General features: G+C 29.6%; 1 protein-coding gene across 6 annotated transcripts in view; it reads left to right on the top strand.

The window, feature by feature from the left end:
• Positions 1 to 25,557, top strand: part of LOC111691096 (probable G-protein coupled receptor Mth-like 14) — a 65,673-nt gene extending 40,116 nt beyond the window's left edge. For 3 of the 6 annotated variants that reach the window (XM_046951676.1, XM_046951677.1, XM_046951678.1), the window contains exons 4-6: positions 21,733 to 21,898; positions 24,474 to 24,663; positions 24,727 to 25,557. In XM_046951676.1, coding sequence (XP_046807632.1) covers positions 21,733 to 21,898; positions 24,474 to 24,663; positions 24,727 to 24,967 — 597 coding nt within the window. In that variant the 3' untranslated portion in view covers positions 24,968 to 25,557. The remainder of the gene's footprint in view (positions 1 to 21,732; positions 21,899 to 24,473; positions 24,664 to 24,726) is intronic. The other 3 variants (XR_006940997.1, XM_046951680.1, XM_046951679.1) reach the window with 3 other exon arrangements.
• Positions 25,558 to 26,013: the final 456 nt, after the last annotated feature.

Genomic DNA, 26,013 nt, shown 5'->3' with positions numbered 1-26,013 from the left:
ACAAACCGCAAACAAAAATATACAATAGGTAGATTCTTGAATAGGAATGAAAAGTTGGGAAAGAAATAATAGTTGGGTACCAAAGGGTAAGTATTACCAAATATTCTTCACAATATTTGAAATGTAAAATCTTCGATATCAAAAATTTGTAGTTATTTGTGTATTAGGAAAAACTCGCCCTAAAAGTATAAATCATAATTTCTTAAAAAAAACAAATTTTGACCTTTAAAACAAATTTTATTATTACAGTATTACAGTATTACAACAATGCGTCTCTCCTACCAATTAAAAATTTGGAAAAAATGGAAAAATAAAAATGTTATTCTCATACTTTAGCATGTATGCAAGAGATCAGCACTAATACACCAAACGTTGCAAATACATAGTAAAGATCTGATGTAAATACAGAGTGCGACACAAGAAGGAGAAATGGTCAAAGAGTATTTTGTGCGTAAGGGGAAATACTTTGATAAGAGTATCCTTATACAAATAGGGTGGTTTTTTGCAAATATTAAGAGAAGAGGAATTTTATATTTTTGGTGCAAACAAAGAGAGTGTAGAAAAGATCAAAATTTCAAACAAAGAGTAACTACAAGGAAAGTACTTATAGGGAAATATATTTTAACAAATATATATTTAAGAGGAAGAACTGAAAAAGAGAAAATGAAAAACACGCGGGAAAAAAATCAAATTTATCGAAGAACACCTACACTGGGACTGCACGTACCGACGAACTTTAGATTTGGACAAAATGATTTCACTGGGTCTTGTGTAAATTTTGATAGCTAAAAATTTAAACCACAAATTGAATGGTTTTACTTACGATTTTGCGGACCGTGATGATGAGAAACCTCTTTGGACAAAGATGTGGACAATTCTTTTCGGGTATTTCATTTCTCTTTTTGTTGTATTTTTTTTTCTTTAAATTAATCTTTTTTTCAATTAACTTTCTTTCAAATTAAATTCTTTCCAATTTTTTTATATTTAATTTTTCTCAGATTTTTTTAATTTAATACTCAAATTTTAATTAATAATTTTTCTCTTTTCGTATACACTTAACCACCGATGAAATGCACTTATCAATAAATAAAAGCAAAATATCAAACGTACCTTGTTAATTTATTGAAGAGAAGAATTGTTTATTTATATGTATGTATGTATGTATGTATGTATGTATGTATGTATGTATGTATGTATGTATGTATGTATGTATGTATGTATGTATGTATGTATGTATGTATGTATGTATCCAATCTAATCTCTGAGAACTTCAGTTTTGCAATCCGGTTCGTGGGGACCAAAAGTTGACGTGGGGAAGCAAGGAGTGGGAATCTGGTTGGAAAGTGTATTGAGTTACTCTCAGAGCCAAATAAACAAATTATTAATATAATTTGTTAACTCAATATAAACAACCCAATGACAAATGCAGAAAAAAATAAACAAAACCAAGTATTAGGATTTTGGATAATAATATGAAATTCTTTATTGGGATAAATGATTATAAGGAATACCTTTTCAGTTGGCTGCTAGTGATACATTTAGTTTTGTAAAACCGAAACAGCAGCTTAGACCCTTCACCAATTTGACATTTGGGTTTAGGCGAAAAAAATGAAAAGAGATAGATAGTTATTGCAATAACTATCTATCATAAAACAATTAGCTTTTATATGTAATAAAACTATTAGGGAGAACCCAAAAAGTTAGTTAAGGCTTTTAGCATTAACACACATGAATGTCAAAGTTATTCATATAAAATTTGAAGATTCTAGCTCTAATAGTTTCTTAGATAATTCTATATTTTCCTAGATAAACAATATTTTTTATTTAATTCATATGGGAGATGTCAAGTCCCCATTGAAAGTTCGCTCGTTATACTCTAAATGTTCAGATGAATGTCAATATTCTTCAAGTAAAATTTAGAGATTCTCGCTTTAATATATTTCTAGATATACGATTTTTTCTATTTTATTTATATGGGGGCTCAAAGACCCCAGATGAAAGTCCGCTCTTTTTTCTTAAAAATGTTCAGATGAATATTAAAGTTCTTCCTACAAAATTGTAAGAATTTAGTTGTATTAGTTTCCCTGATAAACGAATTTTTGTATTTAATTAATATGGGAGGTACCACTCCCATCATGGGTATTCCGCCAATTCATATGAAAAGTGCCACTCCCCCTAACGCTAGCCCTCCTACTTTTTATCCTAAATAAACTTGAAATTTCAAAATAAAATACGCTGTGAATATGCTTGAACTAATAAACAAACAAAGCAAGGAAAAAAAACAAAAAAATTTAACAAATGAGCTTTTTGATAAAGAGAGGAGAGTGCATAACATATCTGATAGTGTTTTGTTTCTGTATTTTATAGTAATAGTTTTACATACATATTTTTATAATCTGAATTATTAATTTAATTTCGATTGTGTACGCTAGTTTTATCTTAAAACATATTAGAAAACGACATTTTGTTATTTTTTCTGCACTAATGCAAAATGAAAAAAGTGTGCAGAATACTTTTTTAATTTTCAACACGAAAATGTACAACTTCTCTTAATTAATTAAATTAAAATTTTAATTAAAATAAAATGTCAAAGAATAAAAAATATTGTTTTTCCGTTTTTATACCCTTCACCTTCGTGAGAAGGGTATATATAAGTTTGTCATTCCGTTTGTAATTTCTATAATATAATTTTCCGACCCTATAAAGTATATATATTCTTGATCCTTATAGATAGCGGAGTCGATTAAGCCATGTCCGTCTGTCTGTCTGTTGAAATCAGTTTTTAGAGGACCCCAGATATCGGCGAGATCCGAATCTTCAATAATTCTATTAGACGTGCTTTCGAGAAGATCGCTATTTAAAATCAGCAAAATCGGTCGGTAAATAACGGAGATATGAGCAAAAATCCGAGACAACCTCTGAAAATTTCATAAAAAAATTGTTATAAAAGCAACAACAACACTGAATATAGAAAAATATGTACACGTGTGTGTGTAGATGTATTTGGTTTTATTCAGCTGTGTATTTTTTGTATGTTTGGAATCCAAACATACAAAAAATACACAGCAAAAAATATGATTTGCATTTTTTGTTAAAATAAAATAATTTTTCCTTTTGTTTTGCAAATATATTTTTTAATGAATAGAAAAAAGTATTTAAAATGTTTTCAATTATATGAGAGTAGATTGTGAGTTATTGTACAATAATTTTTATGCGAATAATGTAAGTTTGAAATTTAAAACTAACCGGCTTCGAGTCGGAGCTTAGCCGCCGCCGAACTATATTTAGTTACTTGAGCCGCCGCTCAAAATACACTATGGTGAAGGGTATATAAGATTCGGCACAGCCGAATATAGCACTCTTACTTGTTAAAATATAAATTATTTTCGGGGTTTTAAATAATTTAAAAGTGTCGCAAAAAATAATAAACATTAAGTTTAAGTGAAAAGAAAAACTAATAAGCGCTAATATCCTTGGAATTTCGCGAAGAAAATTTGAAGTTTTGTGAGTGCGTGTTTTATTCTCTCTGTGTGAGGAGAATAAATTTTTTTGTTTTACAACCGCTTCAGTTTTGCCTATATGTACTACTCCTGCCAACAATTTATATCCAAATTGTAACCATAACGTTACAGCTTAAAGTTAAAAACAATCTAATTTGATAAAATCTGAGTGAATGAAAAGTGACCCCACTTATTATCATTTAATTTTCCTTTTAGAATATAAAAACGCAGTTAAATTTAACAAAATTATGATCAAAATTAGAAAGTAATATATATTGTTTTTGTAAATTTTTTAACTCAGCAATGAGAAACATAATATTGAGCCTTTATAGTGACTATTTAGTTCATGTATCCAAAATTAAACTCAAATTTGCTGGCAGGGACTCTATGAATAAGGACTAAATTATATTATTTTATATTATGTACATTGTACACAGAAAATATTAATTCTTATCTGGAATAAATTTTTTAATGAATCTGAATTATTAATTTAATTAATAATTCAGATTAATCGAACATGATTTTTTTCCAAACCATTTTCATTGAGAATATTAAACTTCATAAAATATATAAATTTGTACATAAAATTTTTTTCTGGTTTTTGCTCATTTTCTTTGATTTTCATAGAAAAATTGCAATTAATATTCGTTAACTATTAATATCCATTTATTTAAGAATATCACATATTAGCGAATTTTTATGATAAATAAATAAAAATAATGAAAAAAAAAAACATTAGCAAATCCATTCTTCAGAAAATTTTGCAAGATACGCGCATATCTCATTGTTTTCAATCTAAAAATCATAAAAAAATAAAAAGTTTTCCAAAGAAAATTTCCAACATTTTTTACAAATAGATCAAGAAGAGTGTTATATTCGTCTATGCCGAATATAGACTCTGATATTTTGAATGTTCTATTATTATATATAGATATTAATGAGAACATCAGGGTAATATTTGAAAGGGGTACATTAATCGAATTAAAAATACAAATTTTTATAATGAGTATGGTTATTTATATATATATGGACCAATTCTCATAAAAGTCGGTAGGAAAATTTAGTTCCTTATTTATTTCCTCATAAAATATAGAAGAGAGGTTTTAGCTCAAAATTAGCTTATGTCGGATTGCATTGCGGTATTCGTAGTTTTCATGTTGTAGTCATTTTCTGAGAATGAATTTATTTGGGGTGGGGTTATTATGGACTGATCCTCATACAAAACTTGTTTATGTCGAATTTCATAGATCTACTAGTATTTTTAAGCCAGTACTGAGTTTAAAGTCATTTTCTAAATGGGGGTCAATGACTTTGTTCATACAAGTCATGTTTATATCGAATTTCATCGCTTTACTCGTTTTTACCTTTAAATAATTTTTGACGGGGACTGTCGCAATAAAACAAAACACTTATTACAAATATAAATACTTATTTTAATAATGCGCGAGAGATTTGCCGTACATCTGATATTGCTCATATGCAGTTTCGATTGCTACTGACTTTACAATTAAAAAAAATGTTTGTGGACCACACGACAGAAAGAAGAATGACAAAAAATTACACTAACAATAATACACGCATTAACAAACGCAATATTAACAACGACATTAAGGGTATTGGAAAGTACGAACGAAAAAACAAACAAGTAATTAAACAGTCGGTGACAAAAAATATGATCTCCTCCAATATTCTCCCTCCATTGAAAGGTCTTCGTTTCAAAGATCCTATAAATTAGGTACTCGTACTTGTCTATCTGTACCAAAAATTGTTTTTGTGACTCTTGCAAGGACCCAATTCTGTGGTGGAATATTGTCATCATGAATAATGACTAGTTGTCCAATCTTGATATTTGGTTGTGCTTTAGATCATTTCGAACGTTGTTGTAGCGATAAAAGATAATCTCAAATACGAATTTTGTTGCCATCGATTTAATGCAGATAACTTTGAGGAATCAAAAGTTTCCTGAGGTATGGACACCAACTATGAACGATGAGCAACATTTTTTATTAATAGGTTTTTGCAGATTTAACAGCGGCATCCACCAAGATGGGGGCACGAGGGGGGATGCAACAAAATTTTAAGCTCTTTTGAGTACAATGCGTCTTGATTTCTGATACAATCTTATTAGAGAGCAATTTATCTCTAAACTCTTTAAGTTTATTGTGGGCACACGTAAAATTTGTCGCATTATCGCAAAAAATGGGTAGCGGTAGGACACGTCGACTAACAAAGCAATTTAAAGCTAGAAATGGGCCACAGAAATCGACTCCACTGACCAAAAATGAGCTCTTGGGCGATCAGTTGCCCATTATTTGTCCAATCAACTTTGGTTTGTAGTGGAAGCAATGAACACAATGGCGAACCATATTTTTTGACGAAATATTCCAAACAATACTTTAGGACCAGCATGCAAGTGAAGACGATCTAAATGCTCAATGTATAGCGGTGATTTTTCGGCAATAAAGCGGGAAAGCGATAATGTTCAATTACCATACTTATATCTTCTTTGCAAAATGAATATACATAAATATAAGTATGATTTGAGTGTACGTATACGTAGTATTTCACCAATGCAACAGCAAATAACAAAGCAAAAGTTAATGAAATGATGTGTAAAAAATTAAAGTTGTTGATTTTATGAATATAAATTTTATTGTATAAAAATTATAAGTAACAAAAAATTTTTGGAAAATATTAATAAAATTATAACTAAAAATATAAATAAATAAAGAAATAAATTACCAAACATTTTTTATATAAAGAATTTAAAAATAATACAGTTTTAGGCTCCAACCAGTTTCTTTTCTCCGTTATAATATTTTCAGCTAAAGAAAAACACGATATGAAGATGGTGCACTGGTTACAGGTATTGGTATTTTTATATCCAAACATATGCCTTTCTATTTAAGTGCATAACATATTACCTACCTATTTCCATATTTTTATTAAATTGTAAAAATTTATGAACATTTTATTGATTCTTTAATTTTTTAACACTACTTTTTTAATTTTACATCAAACTGAATGAAAAGTTCTTTACCTGTTACTTTTTGTATTATATTTGTCATTCAAAATGAAACTTGTGTGGACGTACATTGTATTAAAAATTATGAGTAAATAGTTGCATTACTTGTTTCATACATACTCATTGTTAATTTCTGGTACAAACTATTGTTTAAAATGGCGTTAAACACTAAAACGAAGTTTTTACTTTGTATATGTACTACTAGTTTCCAAAATATGTTCTCCAACTTCTGGTGTGGAACTCCTGGAACGATGTCATTTTCTTTTAACAAAGGGTCTACCTTATACCTATTACAAATTCGTAAAATGTATGTAAGTATTCGAAGAATTTTATAGTATGACGAATACTTATCTGTAATTTTATGTAAGACAGTGATGTTATTTGTAGTGCGTTTTAGACCCGTTTTCTTCTTTCCAAAATTTCTAAGGATTCATCAATTATATTTTTGACCAATTTCTCATAAGTAAAACGGACGCGCATAGTTCGAGATGAGGTAAATACTGGGCTTTTATTGGAGCCACCTTCGATTGGGCGATTAACAAAGTAGTTTTGTAAGAACCATTTTCTAAGACGCGATGCAGAATCCAAATGCGCGTTAATTTGGAGCCATATCAATGTCAAACTATTCAACGGACTTTGTACTCCAAGTCCGTTGACCGTTGTCTAATTAGCCAGTACATTTGAGCTGACTTTAATTTTATTTGTGTAACCTTGGCTTCAATGTGGTGAGTCCATGTTAGGCGGCGAGGTGTATACCAAGATATCTCAGGAATTTTTATATTGTTTATCTGTACGGGAGAACAATATTCTCGTCTTAAAATAAATGTAACATTAGTACATTTTGTTGCATTGATCTTTGTTTTCCATTTGTCCATCCATTTTTCTAATTCGCCGATGTGAAGATGGAGTTGTTCAGAAGCTATTGAAGGGTTATCATGTATGCTTACAAAAGCGGTTTCATCCCCAAATGTAGATGTGTGAGTCAGTGCGCTCGTTGGCATATCTGCAGTATATAAAATACATAGAAACGGACCTAGAATACTTCCTAGGGGTACTCCAGCAGATATTTTTCGACGTGAAGAGATCACATTTTTAGCTCTGATTTCAAAAGATATTTCATATATGTAATTTTTAAGCAGTTTGTGAACATTCGCAGGTAGTAATGTGATAATTTTGTGTATTAGTCCATCGTGCCAGACTTTATCGAAAGCTTGAGAAATATCTATGAATAATACTGAGCAATATTACTTTCTCTCGAAGGCCTTCCGAATAAGATTAGTTATTCGATGTACCTGTTCGATAGTGCTGTGCTTTCTTCTGAAACCAAACTGATGGTCAGGATTAATGCAATTATCGTTAAGGTGTTCTATAAGGCTTTCAAGCAATAACTTTTCAAAAAGTTTTGAGAATATAGACAACAGGCTAATGGGACGGAATGATATCACATGAGTGACATCATTTGCCGGTTTTTGTATCATAACAATTTCGGATACTTTCAAATACGTATCATCGAGTTAAAGATGAAGAAAATAATTCTCAGTGCTGAATTGGGCAGGTTACTTATCATCGTGGTAGTAATTTTATCTATACCAGGTGATTTTGCAGCCCTTAGACCTTTGATTGTCGTCTTCACGGTAGTGAACCGGAATTTTATTGGGCGTGGAACCACATTATTTATAATATTAGCACTAATAAAAGAACCTGTATTATTTTCAGTAAACACATTCTCCAAGTGATTGGCGAATGCTTCAAGTTTTTCTGACGTATTTTTTGCCCATTGACCATTCTGGAGGCGTATGGGTGACTCATATGCAATAGGGCATTGTATATATTTAACAGCTTTCCAGAGACTATATTATGTTTTCTAAGTTATTGAGATAATTTCTCAGATTAGATTCCTTACTAACAACGCAATGACGCCAACAGCATCCAAACCAAGGGTGCCCAAGCCCTATGCGCTTGGTACTCTTTTGTTTTTGTAAATGCGCTTAGCTATAGACAGTGTGTTTTCTATACACTTATATGCGCTTAACACTAGCAATACGTTGTTGTTGTTCTTAACAGTATACAAGCAAGAGTAAAACAACAACACTTTCGTATACATTGCTGGTAAACATTGACGAGACGTAGATTTTGTTTTTGTTTATCGTAAAAAAATTTTTTTAAAAAGCGCTTGGAAAAAATTTGTGTTAGTTTTAAATTTCAAACTTACATTATTCGCATAAAAATTATTGTACAATAACTCACAATCTATTCTCATATAATTGAAAACGTTTAAATACTTTTTTCTATTCATTAAAAAATATATTTGCAAAACAAAAGGGAAAATTATTTTATTTTAACAAAAAATGCAAATCATATTTTTTTGCTGTGTATTTTTTTGTATGTTTGGATTCCAAATGAAATTTTCAGAGTTGTCTCGGATTTTTGCTCATATCTCCGTTATTTACCGACCGATTTTGCTGATTTTAAATAGCGATCTTCTCGAAAGCATGTCTAATAGAATTATTGAAGATTCGGATCTCGCCGATATCTGGGGTCCTCTAAAAACTGATTTCAACAGACAGATGGACAGACGGACATGGCTTAATCGACTCCGCTATCTATAAGGATCCAGAATATATATACTTTATAGGGTTGAAAAATTATATTATAGAAATTACAAATGGAATGACAAACTTATATATACCCTTCTCACGAAGGTGAAGGGTATAATCATATAGTAGTACATCTAGGCGCAACTAAAGGGGTTTTCAAAGAAAAATTTTTATTCTCTTCACACAGACGAGCTCTGAGAGAATAAAACAAACTTGTGAGAACTAAACGCACTCACTAAACATCAAATTTTCTTCGCAAAATTGCGAGGATATTACCACTTATTAGTTTTTCTTATCACTTAAACTTAATGTTTATTATTTTTTTCAACACTTTTCATTTATTTAAAATCCCGAAAATAATTTATGTTTTACAAACGAAAAAAAATATTTTTTATTCTTTGACATTTTATTTTAATTAAAATTGAAAAATGAAAAGCTGTACATTTTAGTATTGAAAATTAAAAAAGTATTTTACATACTTTTTTTTATTCAACAAAAAATAACAAAAAGACGTGTTTATAATATGTTTTGATATAAAATATCTTTTAAAAAAAAATAACTAATATTTTCATTCACTGCCATATAAAATTTCATTAATAACACACAAAGAATAACGTCCAAAAAATACATTTTTTATTTAGTACCTTTTGAACAACTGTGTTTATTTTTGTGCTTCTACTAATACATTCTCACCAGTTAGGTCTTTGACAGGGGACTTAGGTCCTTGACAATTACTTTCGCCTATATACTACTATATGGGTATAATAACCAATTTTGGTTAATAATAACTAAAGTGGCAACGCTGCTTATGAGCGTAAAAATTACAAAGTTGTTTGACAGCATTCAACAAAGTAGGTTGATGTCGTTTTGTTTCAGTAATTGCAAACAAAATTTGTAAAAACGACAACATAATTTGCAAACAAGAGAATAACTTGCAAAAACTCGTACACTCCAAAAATTTTTCAGAAATGCATAATAATAAAAAACAACATAAACATAATACTTTTTTTAAATATTTTATATTAAAAATGTAATCTTTGTCAAGAAATAAACATTTTTTCTTCTTTGAATATGTTTTATCTGTAAAATTTAAAATTTTACTTGTTAAAAAAATTAGGAAATATTTTTTCTATGTGTTTTTTAGTATTTTTTCAACACTACTATAACATTTTCTCTTTCTGCTCGGCTGAATTTTACGAAGTTCCCAATATATGTATACTTTATGTATACCCCTATATTTTTTGATGGTGTGTATACAAATATAAAGAAGATTTTTAGTATTTTAAAAAACGTTTTTAATGTTTAAAACTATAAAATTTAAAAATTAATACAATTTAGAAACTTATTCTTAAATATTATTAACTTTAGTCAATGAGCAGTTCATAATATTTATGTGTAATTTATAACACTTTTAAACTACTTAAACTATTAAAATTGGTTTTAAGTAGTTTAAAAGTGTTATAAATTATACATAAATATTATGAACTGCTCATTGACTAAAGTTAATAATATTTAAGAAAAAGATTCTAAATTGTATTAAATTTTATAGTTTTAAACATTAAAAACGTTTTTTAAAATACTAAAACTCTTCTTTATATTTGTATACACACCATCAAAAAATATAGGGGGTATACATAAAGTATACATATATTGGGAACTTCGTAAAATTCAGCCGAGCAGAAAGAGAAAATGTTATAGTAGTGTTGAAAAAATACTAAAAAACACATAGAAAAAATATTTCCTAATTTTTTTAACAAGTAAAATTTTAAATTTTACAGATAAAACATATTCAAAGAAGAAAAAATGTTTATTTCTTGACAAAGATTACATTTTTAATATAAAATATTTAAAAAAAGTATTATGTTTATGTTGTTTTTTATTATTATGCATTTCTGAAAAATTTTTGGAGTGTACGAGCTTTTGCAAGTTATTCTCTTGTTTGCAAATTATGTTGTCGTTTTTACAAATTTTGTTTGCAATTACTGAAACAAAACGACATCAACCTACTTTGTTGAATGCTGTCAAACAACTTTGTAATTTTTACGCTCATAAGCAGCGTTGCCACTTTAGTTATTATTAACCAAAATTGGTTATTATACCCAATAGTAGTATATAGGCGAAAGTAATTGTCAAGGACCTAAGTCCCCTGTCAAAGACCTAACTGGTGAGAATGTATTAGTAGAAGCACAAAAATAAACACAGTTGTTCAAAAGGTACTAAATAAAAAATGTATTTTTTGGACGTTATTCTTTGTGTGTTATTAATGAAATTTTATATGGCAGTGAATGAAAATATTAGTTATTTTTTTTTAAAAGATATTTTATATCAAAACATATTATAAACACGTCTTTTTGTTATTTTTTGTTGAATAAAAAAAAGTATGTAAAATACTTTTTTAATTTTCAATACTAAAATGTACAGCTTTTCATTTTTCAATTTTAATTAAAATAAAATGTCAAAGAATAAAAAATATTTTTTTTCGTTTGTAAAACATAAATTATTTTCGGGATTTTAAATAAATGAAAAGTGTTGAAAAAAATAATAAACATTAAGTTTAAGTGATAAGAAAAACTAATAAGTGGTAATATCCTCGCAATTTTGCGAAGAAAATTTGATGTTTAGTGAGTGCGTTTAGTTCTCACAAGTTTGTTTTATTCTCTCAGAGCTCGTCTGTGTGAAGAGAATAAAAATTTTTCTTTGAAAACCCCTTTAGTTGCGCCTAGATGTACTACTATATGATTATACCCTTCACCTTCGTGAGAAGGGTATATATAAGTTTGTCATTCCATTTGTAATTTCTATAATATAATTTTTCAACCCTATAAAGTATATATATTCTGGATCCTTATAGATAGCGGAGTCGATTAAGCCATGTCCGTCTGTCCATCTGTCTGTTGAAATCAGTTTTTAGAGGACCCCAGATATCGGCGAGATCTGAATCTTCAATAATTCTATTAGACATGCTTTCGAGAAGATCGCTATTTAAAATCAGCAAAATCGGTCGGTAAATAACGGAGATATGAGCAAAAATCCGAGACAACTCTGAAAATTTCATTTGGAATCCAAACATACAAAAAAATACACAGCAAAAAAATATGATTTGCATTTTTTGTTAAAATAAAATAATTTTCCCTTTTGTTTTGCAAATATATTTTTTAATGAATAGAAAAAAGTATTTAAAACGTTTTCAATTATATGAGAATAGATTGTGAGTTATTGTACAATAATTTTTATGCGAATAATGTAAGTTTGAAATTTAAAACTAACACAAATTTTTTCCAAGCGCTTTTTAAAAAAAATTTTTTACGATAAACAAAAACAAAATCTACGTCTCGTCAATGTTTACCAGCAATGTATACGAAAGTGTTGTTGTTTTACTCTTGCTTGTATACTGTTAAGAACAACAACAACGTATTGCTAGTGTTAAGCGCATATAAGTGTATAGAAAACACACTGTCTATAGCTAAGCGCATTTACAAAAACAAAAGAGTACTAAGCGCATAGGGCTTGGGCACCCTTGGTTTGGATGCTGTTGGCGTCATTGCGTTGTTAGTAAGGAATCTAATCTGAGAAATTATCTCAATAACTTAGAAAACATAATATAGTCTCTGGAAAGCTGTTAAATATATACAATGCCCTATTGCATATGAGTCACCCATACGCCTCCAGAATGGTCAATGGGCAAAAAATACGTCAGAAAAACTTGAAGCATTCGCCAATCACTTGGAGAATGTGTTTACTGAAAATAATACAGGTTCTTTTATTAGTGCTAATATTATAAATAATGTGGTTCCACGCCCAATAAAATTCCGGTTCACTACCGTGAAGACGACAAACAAAGGTCTAAGGGCTGCAAAATCACCTGGTATAGATAAAATTACTTCACTAAAAAGATGTGTATTATATTTCCTTCAGCCTTTGAGCCTCACATTGGAACTCAAAAGGACCAAAGATTTTCATAAGAAGATCAAAAAGTTGCTTAAGTTTCGAACAGCTATTTATGGAGTTTATTCAGTTATTATTTTCTTGTAACTCACAGCGAAATGGAATTAAACTTTTGTTGTTGTTATTATAATGTAGACACATAATGTTATTATTATTAATTATATAATTTTGAATAAATCAATTAAAATATAAATTATAGCATTTTGTATACAATGCCAAAAAAAGTTGCTTAGGTTTCGAACAATACTGTACATATATAATACTGTGCATGTATATATATATATATATATATATTATATATATATATATATATAATATATATATATATATATATATATATATATATATATATATATATATAATTTATATATATATATAAAAATATAAATTTTCGGCTGCTTTTATAATTGCATATAAAAAGCCGGGGAAATTACGCAAATGTGTAAAGATTTTCAATAAATCGAACGAAAAACTAAAAAAGGCTGCAATATTTCTTTTTTTCTGTTATCACGGTAAGAAGTTAAATTTAATTTTCGATGTTAAACACAAATGGAAATCATTATCAAAAATGATTGATTTTTTTTTAATTTTAAGAGCTAACTGTTCTTTAATACCTTTCTCATCTATAGAAATTGAAGCTCTTGAAAATCTATGGAAAACTTTGCAATCATTGGAAATATCTATAAAAGAGTTATCTACGGATTCTAGAGGGCGAAGCAATTTAAAAATTCTTATTCAACAACTTAAGCAAAATTAACACACAATATGCACAAGAATTGTGTAACCGGCTTATGATAAGACTTAATGAACGCAGAATACAAGTAGTAAACACCCTTATAGTTTACTTTAGTTCATGAAAGCACCCAACTAATGACCACATTTTGAAATACTCCACCAAAAAAAATATAATCGTTTATTTTCATGCAATGACCTGGATGAAGAATTAGTTGAATTAATTTTTGAAATTGATAAATCAACAAGTCTAATTTCCGACATCAAGATTTATTAAAGGCAATCAAAACAAATGAGAGTGTTATATTCGGCTGTGCCGAATCTCATATACCTACCTTCAAAACGTCTACCATATACCGTAAAAGGAATGCTCCCCTATAAACATCAGGGTGATATTTGGAATATGGCTAAAGTCGATTTTGTTTACCATTTCATTTATTCTTTATTGAATCTTTCTTATATAGAAATTTACAATAAGTATTAAAATCTTAACCTAAATTATAACTAACGTTGTCATTGCCGATGCAATTTAACCAACGTTCTCGATAATTTAATTATCTTGCAAAATCCAATGTTTGACCCTCAAATGACAGCAACTCCTCGTGACCGTGGTCCAATTAGCAGTACATTTGAGCTGACTTTAATTTTATTTGTGAACCCTTGGTATCTATGTGGTGATTCCATGTTAAGCGGTAATCGAGGTGGATATCAAGATATCTCACATATCTTTGTTCAGGAATTTTTATATTGTTTCACTGTACGGGAGGAAAATTTTCTCGTCTTAAAATAAATGTAACATTAGTACATTTTGTTGCATTGTCTTTTATTTTCCTTTTGTCCAGCCACTTTTCCAATTCGCCGATGTGAGACTGGAGTTGTTCAAAAGCTATTGAAGAGTTATCATATATGCTTACAAAAGCGGTATCATCTGTAAATGTAGATGTGTGAGTCAATGCGCTCGCTGGCATATTTGCAGTGTATAAAATATATAGGAACGGGTCTAGAATACTCACCTGAGGTACTCCGGTAAATATTTTTCCACGTGAAGAGATCACATCTTTAGATCTGATTTAAAAAGATCTTTCATATATGTAATTTTTAAGCAGTTTGTGATCATTCGCAGGTAGTAATATGATCATTTTGTTTATTAGTCCATCGTGCCAGACTTTATCGAAAGCTTGAGGTTACTTATCATCGTGGTGGTAATTTTATCTATATCAGGTGATTTTTTTCGATATTTTATTGGGCGTGGAACCACATTATTTATAATGTTAGCACTAATAGAAGAATCTGTATCATTTTCAGTAAACACATTCTCCAAGTGATTGGCGAATGCTTCAAGTTTTTCTTACATATTTCTTGGCTATTTGGAGCAGTATATTATAGAGACTCAATGTCCCTATAACATTCGAAGTTTTGTTGTATTCCAAGGTGACTGGGGATGTAGACACTTTGACAGCATCTTGTAAGATATCCGTAAATATATAGACAGCGGATTGTATTTCATGGTCATTTTTCAATGAAATGTTTTGTGGTAAATGTGAGCTAACATACATTTTATACTTCAACCAGTTCGTCTTCTTATTAGGGAAACAATTTTATTTGGGGTTTCTAATAACTTTATATATTGAAGATATTGTAACTCTGCTATCTCTATTTGTATTCTGGCATTGGGAAATGTCTAATATTTTTTCTCACTAAAACGGCTGTATGTTTTGTATCGTAAGTGTAGTATCCGTTAATTCTAAAACAGTTCTTTAGGGTAAAGTGTGTTTCAGAGACGAGTAGTACGTCAATTTCGTGAAGTAGCAGGAATTGTTCTACTTCATTCTTGTGCTGGCTAAGGCTGTTAGCATCCCAAAAACAAATTCTTAGGGAATTCATTTTTAATTAATTAATTGTTGAAACATATTTTTCATATTTACCATGAAACTCTTTATGGTTTGAATTAGATTCTCAATAGAGCTTTGAGAATTTGTTTCGGGTGTGGGTACACCCTTTTTAATGCATGTATGTACATATGGAAATAATGTGGCATTATTTCATTATTTGTTTGCAACGGAACTTTCTCTTGTCGAATGGGCATACGATTTATTTTGATTGCTTTTATTTATGATACTTCTATATTGAGCACTAGAAGTATTAGAAGCTTTATATTGAAAATATAAAGTCTTCTGGTCTTATTTGATTGTTGCATGTGCAGGTATACTGGATATCTGCGATATCTAGCGGTGTGCATTTGCTTTTATTGTTCTCTGTTTTTGGGTGGGGCAATCATGGCTTTTATAAATGTCTCTGCATCTCACACAAACAGATGATAATTTGCAGAAAGTTCTGGTGTGACCGAACTCTTGGAAATTTATGCATTGAAGAGGACCTCTGCGCTTAATGGGTTCCTCTACAGTTATTTTGCGATTATATCTTAAACTATATATGGGATGAGTATCACCCTTTTTTCCAAATTGTGAAGAGTTAAAAGTAATTTCAACTCAAAACATTGATTGAGGAATTTTGTCCTTTTTAAATATATTTTGGATAGACTTCACTTCATAACCTTCAGTCTCCACCGCCTTTTTAACGTCATCAGTTAGTACCTTTGCACTTTTTAGTTGATATGTGAATAATTTCTTTTCTCAGAATCAAAAATATCTAAAAAACTTTTCTGAATAAGTCTATATTTTTGTTTCCTAAATGTTTCCTTTGCGTAGAGAGACTCGTGGAAATTTTATTTTCCTACAAGTTGGGACAACTTATTACCCAATAGATTTGTGGTAGGTTGTGGTCTTTTAAAGGCATGGATGGTACTTTTTAATTTTCTTGGTTGTCAAGGAGTGTAAAACGATTTTGACTTATGAATTTGTTTTCGCCTGTTTTGGATTTGATTCCAATTTGGAAGTCCTAGGGCTGGACTTGCGTTTTGTATAAATGACATAACGGTTCATTCCCTTTTGGATCTTTTATATTTTATGCGAGCTCAATGTATTTGGATTTTTTTGGTATGGCACCAGTTGTCTTTGACATTAGGCTTGAGTGACCTTCATTAATGGTTTTTATAGTGTTAATATTGTTATTGATACCATTTGTGATATTATTCACATTAGCATTACTATTTTCATCAACCATTGCATCAGTTGTTGTTTTTTTATTTTTTCTTTTGCGTTGTCTTCTACACAATTTTCTATTTTGTCGCACTTGAAAAAGGAGATCTCTCGTTTGTTGTTGTTTTTAAATCTGTTGTTTGGTTATTTATTTTTTCTTTTGCGCTATTATCTACACAATTTTGGCGCACTTGAGTGAGGAGATCTCTCGTTTTCTTACACTTAAATAGTTAGAAAGTATGAATTTTTTTGTTGTAAATATTTTTTTACTTTTTGTTTTGCTACAATTTTTATTGTTAACAATTGCATTAACAAAAATGACAATTTATTTGATTTAAACGTATTTTTAATACTAACAAGTAAGTGTTCTATATTCGGCTGTGCCGAATCTTATATACCCTTCCCCATGATGTGCTTTTAGTCAGTACTAGGTACCACGAAGTCCCCTTTTATGGGTTCTCACTTAATCCGGGCTCTACATGCATAATTTAATATTTCCAAGTTCAATGTTATAGAAATTTCAAAAAGTACCTTTTGATGAACGAAAAAGTTTATTATGTGTTCTCGCCGAAAGACCCCTTTTTTGATTCCCACTTAATCCAGGCTCAACATAATTAATTTCATGTTTCTGGGTTCAATATTTTAAAAATTTCAAAAAGTACCTTTTGAAGAAAGAAAAAGGACCAAAAACTAGCCTTTTATGTGTTCTCGTCTAACCCGGGCTCTACATACATAATTTCATGTTTCTGGGTTCAATATTATAGAAAATTCAAAAAGTACCTTTTGTAGAACGAAAAAATCCCTTTTTATGTGTTCTCGCCTAATCCGGATTCTACATACTTGATTTCATGTTTCTAGGTTCAATATTATAGAAAATTCAAAAAGTACCTTTTGTAGAGCGAAAAAGCAACAAAAAGTCCCTTTTATCTGTTCCCGCCTAATCCGGGACCTACATACTTAATTTCATTTTTCCAGGTTCATTATTATAGAAATTCAAAAAGTACCTTTTGTAGAAGGAAAAAGTACCAAAAAGTCCCCTTTTATACGTTTTTACCTAATCAAGACATGCTACATTTCATGTTTCCCTTATAGAGCAGAAACTCTGCTGTCAAGGACCTAAGTCTGTTGTCAAAAACCTAAGTCGTCTTAATGTATTAGTAGAAGAACTTATGGTAGTATTAGTATATTTCCCATAGATAAAATAACCCAACAAACCCAAAATCAAACGTTTGAAAAATGTTATTTATTAAGTAATAATAATTACCGTTTACTTAAAGAAATAAATGAATTTAATGTTTGCATTATATTTCAAGTTTTAAAATAAAAAATAGTTTGATTTGCAGTCTTTCTCGATTTTTCGTGAACCTTCTGTGTTGTTTGTTGGGTAACAACAATTCAGTTTATTATTCTGACATGTTCAACACAATTATTTATTATTTATTTTTATGTTCTCAAAACTAAAAATACTAAGTAAACTGATTTGTGTCATCCACTGGACATTTTTCTATTCTTATTTAAATCTATCGAGCCCACTCTGAACATACCTGGACAAGGAATGGAATATTTATAGAGTCGACCGAATAAGATACCGTACATTCACACATACAGCATACTTCTCATTCTTACAACACCTTCAAGAAAAAACAAGACACATTACTGCGAGTATATGGATGGGAGACCATGTGCACCTAATTCATTCTGCATCTTATTCATTTAACACATTCCCAACTTTCAGCCCCACAATAATTTTTCTCCCCCGGGACTTTTAGTATGCCAGGACTATAAAATGGTGGTGTTTATAGTCCTGGCATACTAGACTTTACTTGTCCCGATTATTGGAGAGGTCTCTTGGGGTACACGTGTTTTCTGTGGTTTAAACCTAATGCTGCGGGAAGAGAATGTTAGTTAAAAGACTGAAACACGGTAATAGCTATAACACGTTATAAGTTCGGTGCCGTTGAAGAAACAACAGAAGTGTAAATGGAAGTTAGCAATGGCCAGAGATTATATAGATCGAGTACTTGAGCAAAGTGCTTGAACATGGATCTGCAGCACCATGTACAAAAATTTCCACCGACGTGTAAGAAGCATGAAGGGGTGGTGGCAAGTTTTCGAATAAACTCACCCTGTGGTTGTAAAAGAATCACCGTGAAATAAGGCCAACTCGCAGGTGTTCTCGTAAAGCACTTCGAGTTACGTATCTCTAGTCTTTCCGGCAACAGCAGAGAACTTATCAAGAAATATATATTTCACAGCCATCGCGTGGGTCCGAAGGGACCTCTCCAATAACCAGGATGAGACAAAAATGACAATACAGACGAGTAAGGGGAAGTACATATTTAAATTTTGACATGTTTTTATTTAAATTTAAAAATATTTATTATTTATATTTTTTGACAAATGACTATGGGAAACTCTAACAGTTGGTATGTTGAATGCACATTACCCATATGTGTGAAGAGCCTACTTTATGTTTTCAAAAAAATAATGACATATTTCTTCTTTATTATTCCTCTATGTGTGGAGTCATTGTTGACTGATTGAGTTTTCTTCATGTTGGTATAAGGACTGTATGGGTACTTTTTCCGTATTCATTACTATATTGTGGTTTAATATATCTTCCTTCTACGATTCTTCTGTGGTTGATTGTTGAAGAAATATTGAAGAGTTGAAGAATTCATTTGCCAATATTGTTTTAACATTGAGGATATCTGTGTCGTTAGCAATCGTGATGGAATAATAAGGTGAAGTCAATTCCACAAAAACAACAAAATTGTATACTTATGTCAAAAAGTGTATATGTTGCCAGAGTGGCCTTTGAATATATACCGTAATTAACAAAAATCCCACATGCCCAAAATTTCTCCACATAAAACAAATATATACTACAGCAAACAAATTTAAAATATGTGTACAAATTTAACAAATTTAAAATATGTTACATTGAAGAAGGCATTATAATATAATTTTAACTTATAATATAGTAGAAAATGTTGTTTTAAATGTGATTTAATTATACTGTGTATGTAATCAATTAAACCATTTACGGTCGCTGTGCCAATTTGAGAACACTTAGTTTTTAAGGCTGTATTAAAAGTTTCTGTTTTTTGCATTACTGAAAATAAATATCATTGATGTTTCAAAAATTTTTACTTGTACCTTTTGATTGGCTGCAAAAAAAAATACAATAGGAAGAAAACTATTTTATAACGTGTAGGAAATACACATTATTTTATGTAGTTTTATATTTTTATAAAGATTTTACTACAAAAATAATTTAAAAAAAATCACTAGTTACATTGCGCGGAAACTTAGTTTTTTGTTGCTACAATTTAAACAGTTTTCAAGAAAAATATTTATAATATACATACATATAATATACATACGTAAATTCTAAATAAATAAACAATTACTCCTTAAATTATAAATTTAAATTTTTTTAGTACCCTGAAAATAAAATTAATACTTATGCAAATTAATGATGTTTTTGCCTGTGGCAACTCGAAATTGTACCAATTGATAGTTGTATATAAAATTCATTAAAAAAATAACGATCACCTGTTGAATTGACTTCACCTTAAAAGTGCACCCTGTTAGCAATTTTATTGTTAGATATATTCGATGTGATGCGATTTTGTTGGTTATTATTTGAACGCAGTATTTTTTATAGTTGGTTTTGCATATTTTGAAGTTTTAAGCAATTCCATGACGAATTTGGGACTCGGCGAGAGAAAAGTAGACTTGTCTCAATACAAGTTTGTTTGAGTATAGCTTAGCCTATGTAAAAATGTGCCACTTTACGTAGTTTTTTGCGAATTTTTATCTATGTGAAATTTCCATTTGAAGTTCTAGTCAACTATAACTCCAACGTATTTGTATGTATCAACAATTTCGACTGTAGTTGAGCAGTAGTCATAGTCTAACTTTTTGATCTTAGCTTTGTGAAGGCATTCGATACTGTGGAATCTGATTTGAATGTAGGTATACAGATAATGTCGGGGTTTGATATGCATTAATTTAATTTTGGGTGCATTTATAATTAAGCCGTAATCGTATCGGCTATGTTCCCTAAAACCAATCTTCTCTAGCAATAATAAACTTTTTTATTTTTATATTAATTATATATTTTTTTATATTAAGCTCACAGTTCTTGATTTTTCTTGTAAAATATATGACCATAGCATGATTAAACAAAGTTACATAAATTGAATAAAAATGCCAACAAATATCTCAATATTTTTATATAGAATTTACATAAGAGCTTACTAATATCATCATTACTCTGGTGCATTTTCAACACATGCTCCTCTAAAAACAAACGTAATTCTTTTACAAAATTTATATTCCAACATTAATAAACACGTTTGAATAAGACTGTACCGCCAGATAGTGTTTATAATGTTTCTTTTTAGGAATTTCTGACATGTGGAAATGACTAATTTGTTGTTGCACCCTTTTGAAATTCATGTCAATAAAATCTGAGTTTGTTTACAAAAGAGTTCTAAAAATTTTCGACAACATATATTTTGAACATTTTTATTTTTTTAAAGAGAAGTAATACTCAGGCAATTGATGCCTATAAATATAAACAGTGTTACGTTTTTTGCAAAGGGAATATAATAAAGAGGAAAAGTGGTGAAAGAAGAAAAGCTTATTTTTTATTATTTTTACAACTCTGTAATTGCGCGCTATGATTGTTTTAAACCTCAGATGTTAAGTAGGCACATTAATTTAAGCTTGGATAAACTAGATTTAAACCATTCAATTTTAATAAAATAAAAGTTATTAAACATACGGTCTCTGAAAAATATTTATATTTAAATTTCCTTTTTTCCAGGATTCATATTCCATTAAATAAGAAGAAATCGAAATTAATAACAAGTCTATATTTTGGTTTTTATTGTATAATGTCATTGATTGGAGCTGTTATTCTGGTTATTTTAACTATTCAAAAGGGTCTTCCTGGAATGCCCTCGTACTTTATACAGGGTTATACTGAATGTACGTATGTATGTATATATATATATATTAAAAATATCCCTTTTATATAAAATACTAGCGATATCCAGTGTCTTTTACTATCCTAAATGCAATGTAAATAAAAAACACTATACGATTTTGAAGATTCTAACTATAATACTTTTCCAGATATATATTTTTTTTACATATTGGGGATGCCACGCAAGTTCGCCAATTTTTCTAAACGTTAATTAAGATTTTTGTGTAACCTATGAAAAATTTTAATATTTTCCCAGATATACGAAATTTTGTATTTAATACATATGGGAGACAGCAAGGACCCATTGAAAGATAGCCCATTTTTTCTGTTCATACCATTCATGTTCACATGAAATGCGAAAACATTGAAACACTTCTCTAAATTGAATGTCATTTTGTTATACTTTGAATTTGTTTATGGAAAATAATGCAGATGTATAATTTAAGCTATATAATAAAGTAGTTGCCATTAGCCATATTAGGCGGTGAGGCGAAATATACATTTTTGTAAATACTATTCCATTGAAAAAAAAAAACACTAATTAAAAAAGTAAGAGTGCTATAAAACCAACCTACATCCAAATATACGAACAGAATTCCCAAAAACCAAAACAAAATACACAACTCAATGACGCCAACAGCATCGAAACATACAAAACGGAATACAAGCTGAAAAACGAAATACATCTACACACACGTTCATCTTTTTCTAATATACAGTGTTATTGTTGCTTATTTAAGAAAGAATGAATAAATATGACATTTTTGATGAAATTTTCAGAGGTTGTCTCGGATTTTTGCTCATATCTCCGTTATTTACCGACCGATTTTGTTGATTTTAAAAAGCGATCTTCTCGAAAGCATGTCTAACTGAATTATTGAAGATTCGGATTACACCGATATCTGGGGTGCTCTAAAAACTGATTTCAACAAACACACAGACGGAAATAGCATAATCAACTTCGCTACCTATAAGGATCCAAAATATATATACTTTATGGGGTCGGAAAATTATATTATAGAAATTACAAACGGAATGACAAACTTATATATACCCTTCTCACGAAGGTGAAGGGTATAAAAAAATGAAATTAAACGTTTAAAATAATAATTTAAATAAAATATTAAGTTCTTCCGAATTCATTATTTTCTTAAATAAACTTAGATAATAAGTTTCCTTACTCAAAAAGACAAAACAAAGATTGCACAAGGTTTATATAAATAATGTAGATTATCTTCATCTGAATAACTTGCCATAAATGCAAAAGAGAAAAAATAGTATATGCCTAAATTTTGTAAATTTAAATAAATTGTAACTTGGTGCTAATATCTCCTACGATTTAAATTGTCAAAACTCAATAAAAACAAGTAAGAGTGCTATATTCGGCTGTGCCGAATTTTATATACCCTTCACCATAGTGTATATTACACATATTAGTTTTATAAATTTTTCCCGACTATATTATTATTATTACACCAAAAGTAAAACAAAATGAACAACAACAACACTAAACGAAATAAAAAACAATATCCACAAGACGATTAAACCAACAGACATCTAAACATACATAACGAAAAACTCAGAAAAACAGAATAAACAAGGCAATAAAACCAACATATATCCAAATATACGAACAGAATTCACAAAAAGAAAACAAAAACAAAATACACAACTCAATGAAGTCAACAGTACAAAACAAAATACACAACTGAATAATACCAAATACACAAACGTGTACATATTTTTCCAATATACAGTGTTGTTGTTGCTAATTTAACAAAGCATGAAAAAATGACATTTTTTAATGAAATTTTCAGAGGTTGTCTCGGATTTTTGCTCATATCTCCGTTATTTACCGGCCGATCTTGCTGATTTTAAATAGCGATATTCTCGAAAGAAATTCTAACAGAATTATTGAAGATTCGGATCTTTCCGATATCTGGGGTCCTCTAAAAACTGATTTCAAGATTGCTTAATCGACTCTGCTATCTATAAGGATCCAGAATATATATATACTTTATAGGGTAGGAAAATTATATTATAAAAATTACAAACGGAATGACAAACTTATATATACCCTTCTCACGAAGGTGAAGGGTATAAAAATAATCGTCTTTACCTATGTGCTCGTATTCTGCATATTGTCGTTTCAATAAACACCACATACCAATTTTAATCCTCTAAAGTTCGCGTTTCCATTTACGCTTTATTTAAGTTTTTATATCCTCCACCACCATAAGTGTTAATAGAGGTTATATGTTTATAAGTTTGTCACTTTTTTTGCTACTTTTGAAGTGGTAATAGATATTATTATTTGGAAAGCACTTTGATTTATTTTTGTTGGGATATTCATCTTAGACCCAACAAAGTATATACATATGTCCACAATAGGTCAAGGTTCTCATATAAGGTCCACTTCCGAAAATTACTTAAGCGCACATATTTCATTTATAAGTTAAGTTATCACAATCAACTAGATTTGCTGAGTGGAAACAGGGTATTAGGCGCCTTTTCATCGGAAAAACATTACACAATTTCATTCGTTACAATAATATTGATTTGTTCGCCATTTTTTAGCAATCCGGGAATCACAACGATATTTCATACCTCCAGTATCTACCTTGCTTCTATTTAGCTTTATAGTGATGGCATCTGCTTTCTTTGGATTTCAAAAACTAAAATCTCAAGGTGTTATTGTAAATTCAAATGACGAGGATCTCAACAATCCATTATACGATGAAAACATTTTTCAAGAAGTTAAAAAAGAGTTAAATATATAAAATATTTCTAATTAGAATTACAAATAATTTTTTTTCTTCTTCCTTTTCAGCGCAAAGTGTATTAGCTTACTAGGATTAATACTTATATCCACATGGCTGTTGGAAATAGTTACATTCTACTCGCCAGGACCACAGATTTACCTTATATTAATGGATATGATAAATGGTCTTCAAGGAGTATTTGTGTTGCTTATTTTCTTAGTTATACGAAGAAGACGTACAATAATTTTTCGATGGTGGAACGACAGGGGGTCGCATACTATTGAAAAAATAGAATTAAATTCAATTTAGATTCGTATATTTTATAATTTTTAAATTATATACATTAGACCCACTCACAAAAAAAATGGTTTTTGTTCGTTGTTATGTCATATGATGTTACCAAAAATATTATGGGTTTAGTGTTGTCCACTCATGAAAATATCATAATTTTACCTAGCCTCAAAAAACCTTTGTATTGTTTTTAATTATTCCTAAATATATATTTCTAATGTATTGATAGCCGTTCGTGAACTGGATCGATTACAAAAAGGGCCCGTATTAAATATATTGTTTCAAACCAAAACTATAATTGAAAAAAATAATTCGAAAAATCTTTTTTTTTTTAAATTTGATCGCGTTTTTATTTCTTATACAGAGTGAGTTGGTCTAATTGCCGGTCCACATTAAGAAACTTTTTTTGGGAAACTTTTGATTTTGCGTGAGAGAGAAAGAGAGAGAATATCATTCAATTCTCTCGCGGTAAGGAGTTTCCCATTCTCGGAAACTTGTTTTGTTTTGTTATTCTTCTCATTGGTACAACAACAAATCAATGCAATTTACACGTAGTTTCTGAAACAAAAGTTTCTATGTGTGGACATTAAGGAAACTTTAAATGAGAATTAAGAAAAAGATTCTCAACGAAAGTTTCCTAGTGTGGACCAGGTCTAATATACATATATACATTTGTATATTAACGCAGTTTCCTTTAAATATAATTAATTAAGCGTGGACGGTCGAAATAAAATTAAATATATAAAGTTAAATTTTAAACAAAATTATTATAAATATTTGTATAATAAAGAGAAAATTCATCAAAATCACATTACATTTAAACTCTTCTTTTCTGTTATCAAAATGTATACCATAAATTAAGATACATATGTCAAACAAAAATTATAATTCTCTTCGCACAGACGATTTCTGGGCAATTGAACACTTACCCCCGTATTCATAATGATAGTAGTTATAAATGTAGCAAGAAATAAACAAATTATAGCTGTAGTAGCAGTTGAATACTTCAAATAGTAGCAGTAAATATTTTCTTGCAGTAGCAACAAATGATATTATATTTTTCA

The sequence above is a fragment of the Lucilia cuprina genome, chromosome 5 (genome assembly GCF_022045245.1).
Source record: "Lucilia cuprina isolate Lc7/37 chromosome 5, ASM2204524v1, whole genome shotgun sequence".
NCBI lineage: Eukaryota > Metazoa > Arthropoda > Insecta > Diptera > Calliphoridae > Lucilia > Lucilia cuprina.
Note: the sequence above shows the minus strand (reverse complement) of the source record. Positions and strands in the feature narration are given on the sequence as shown.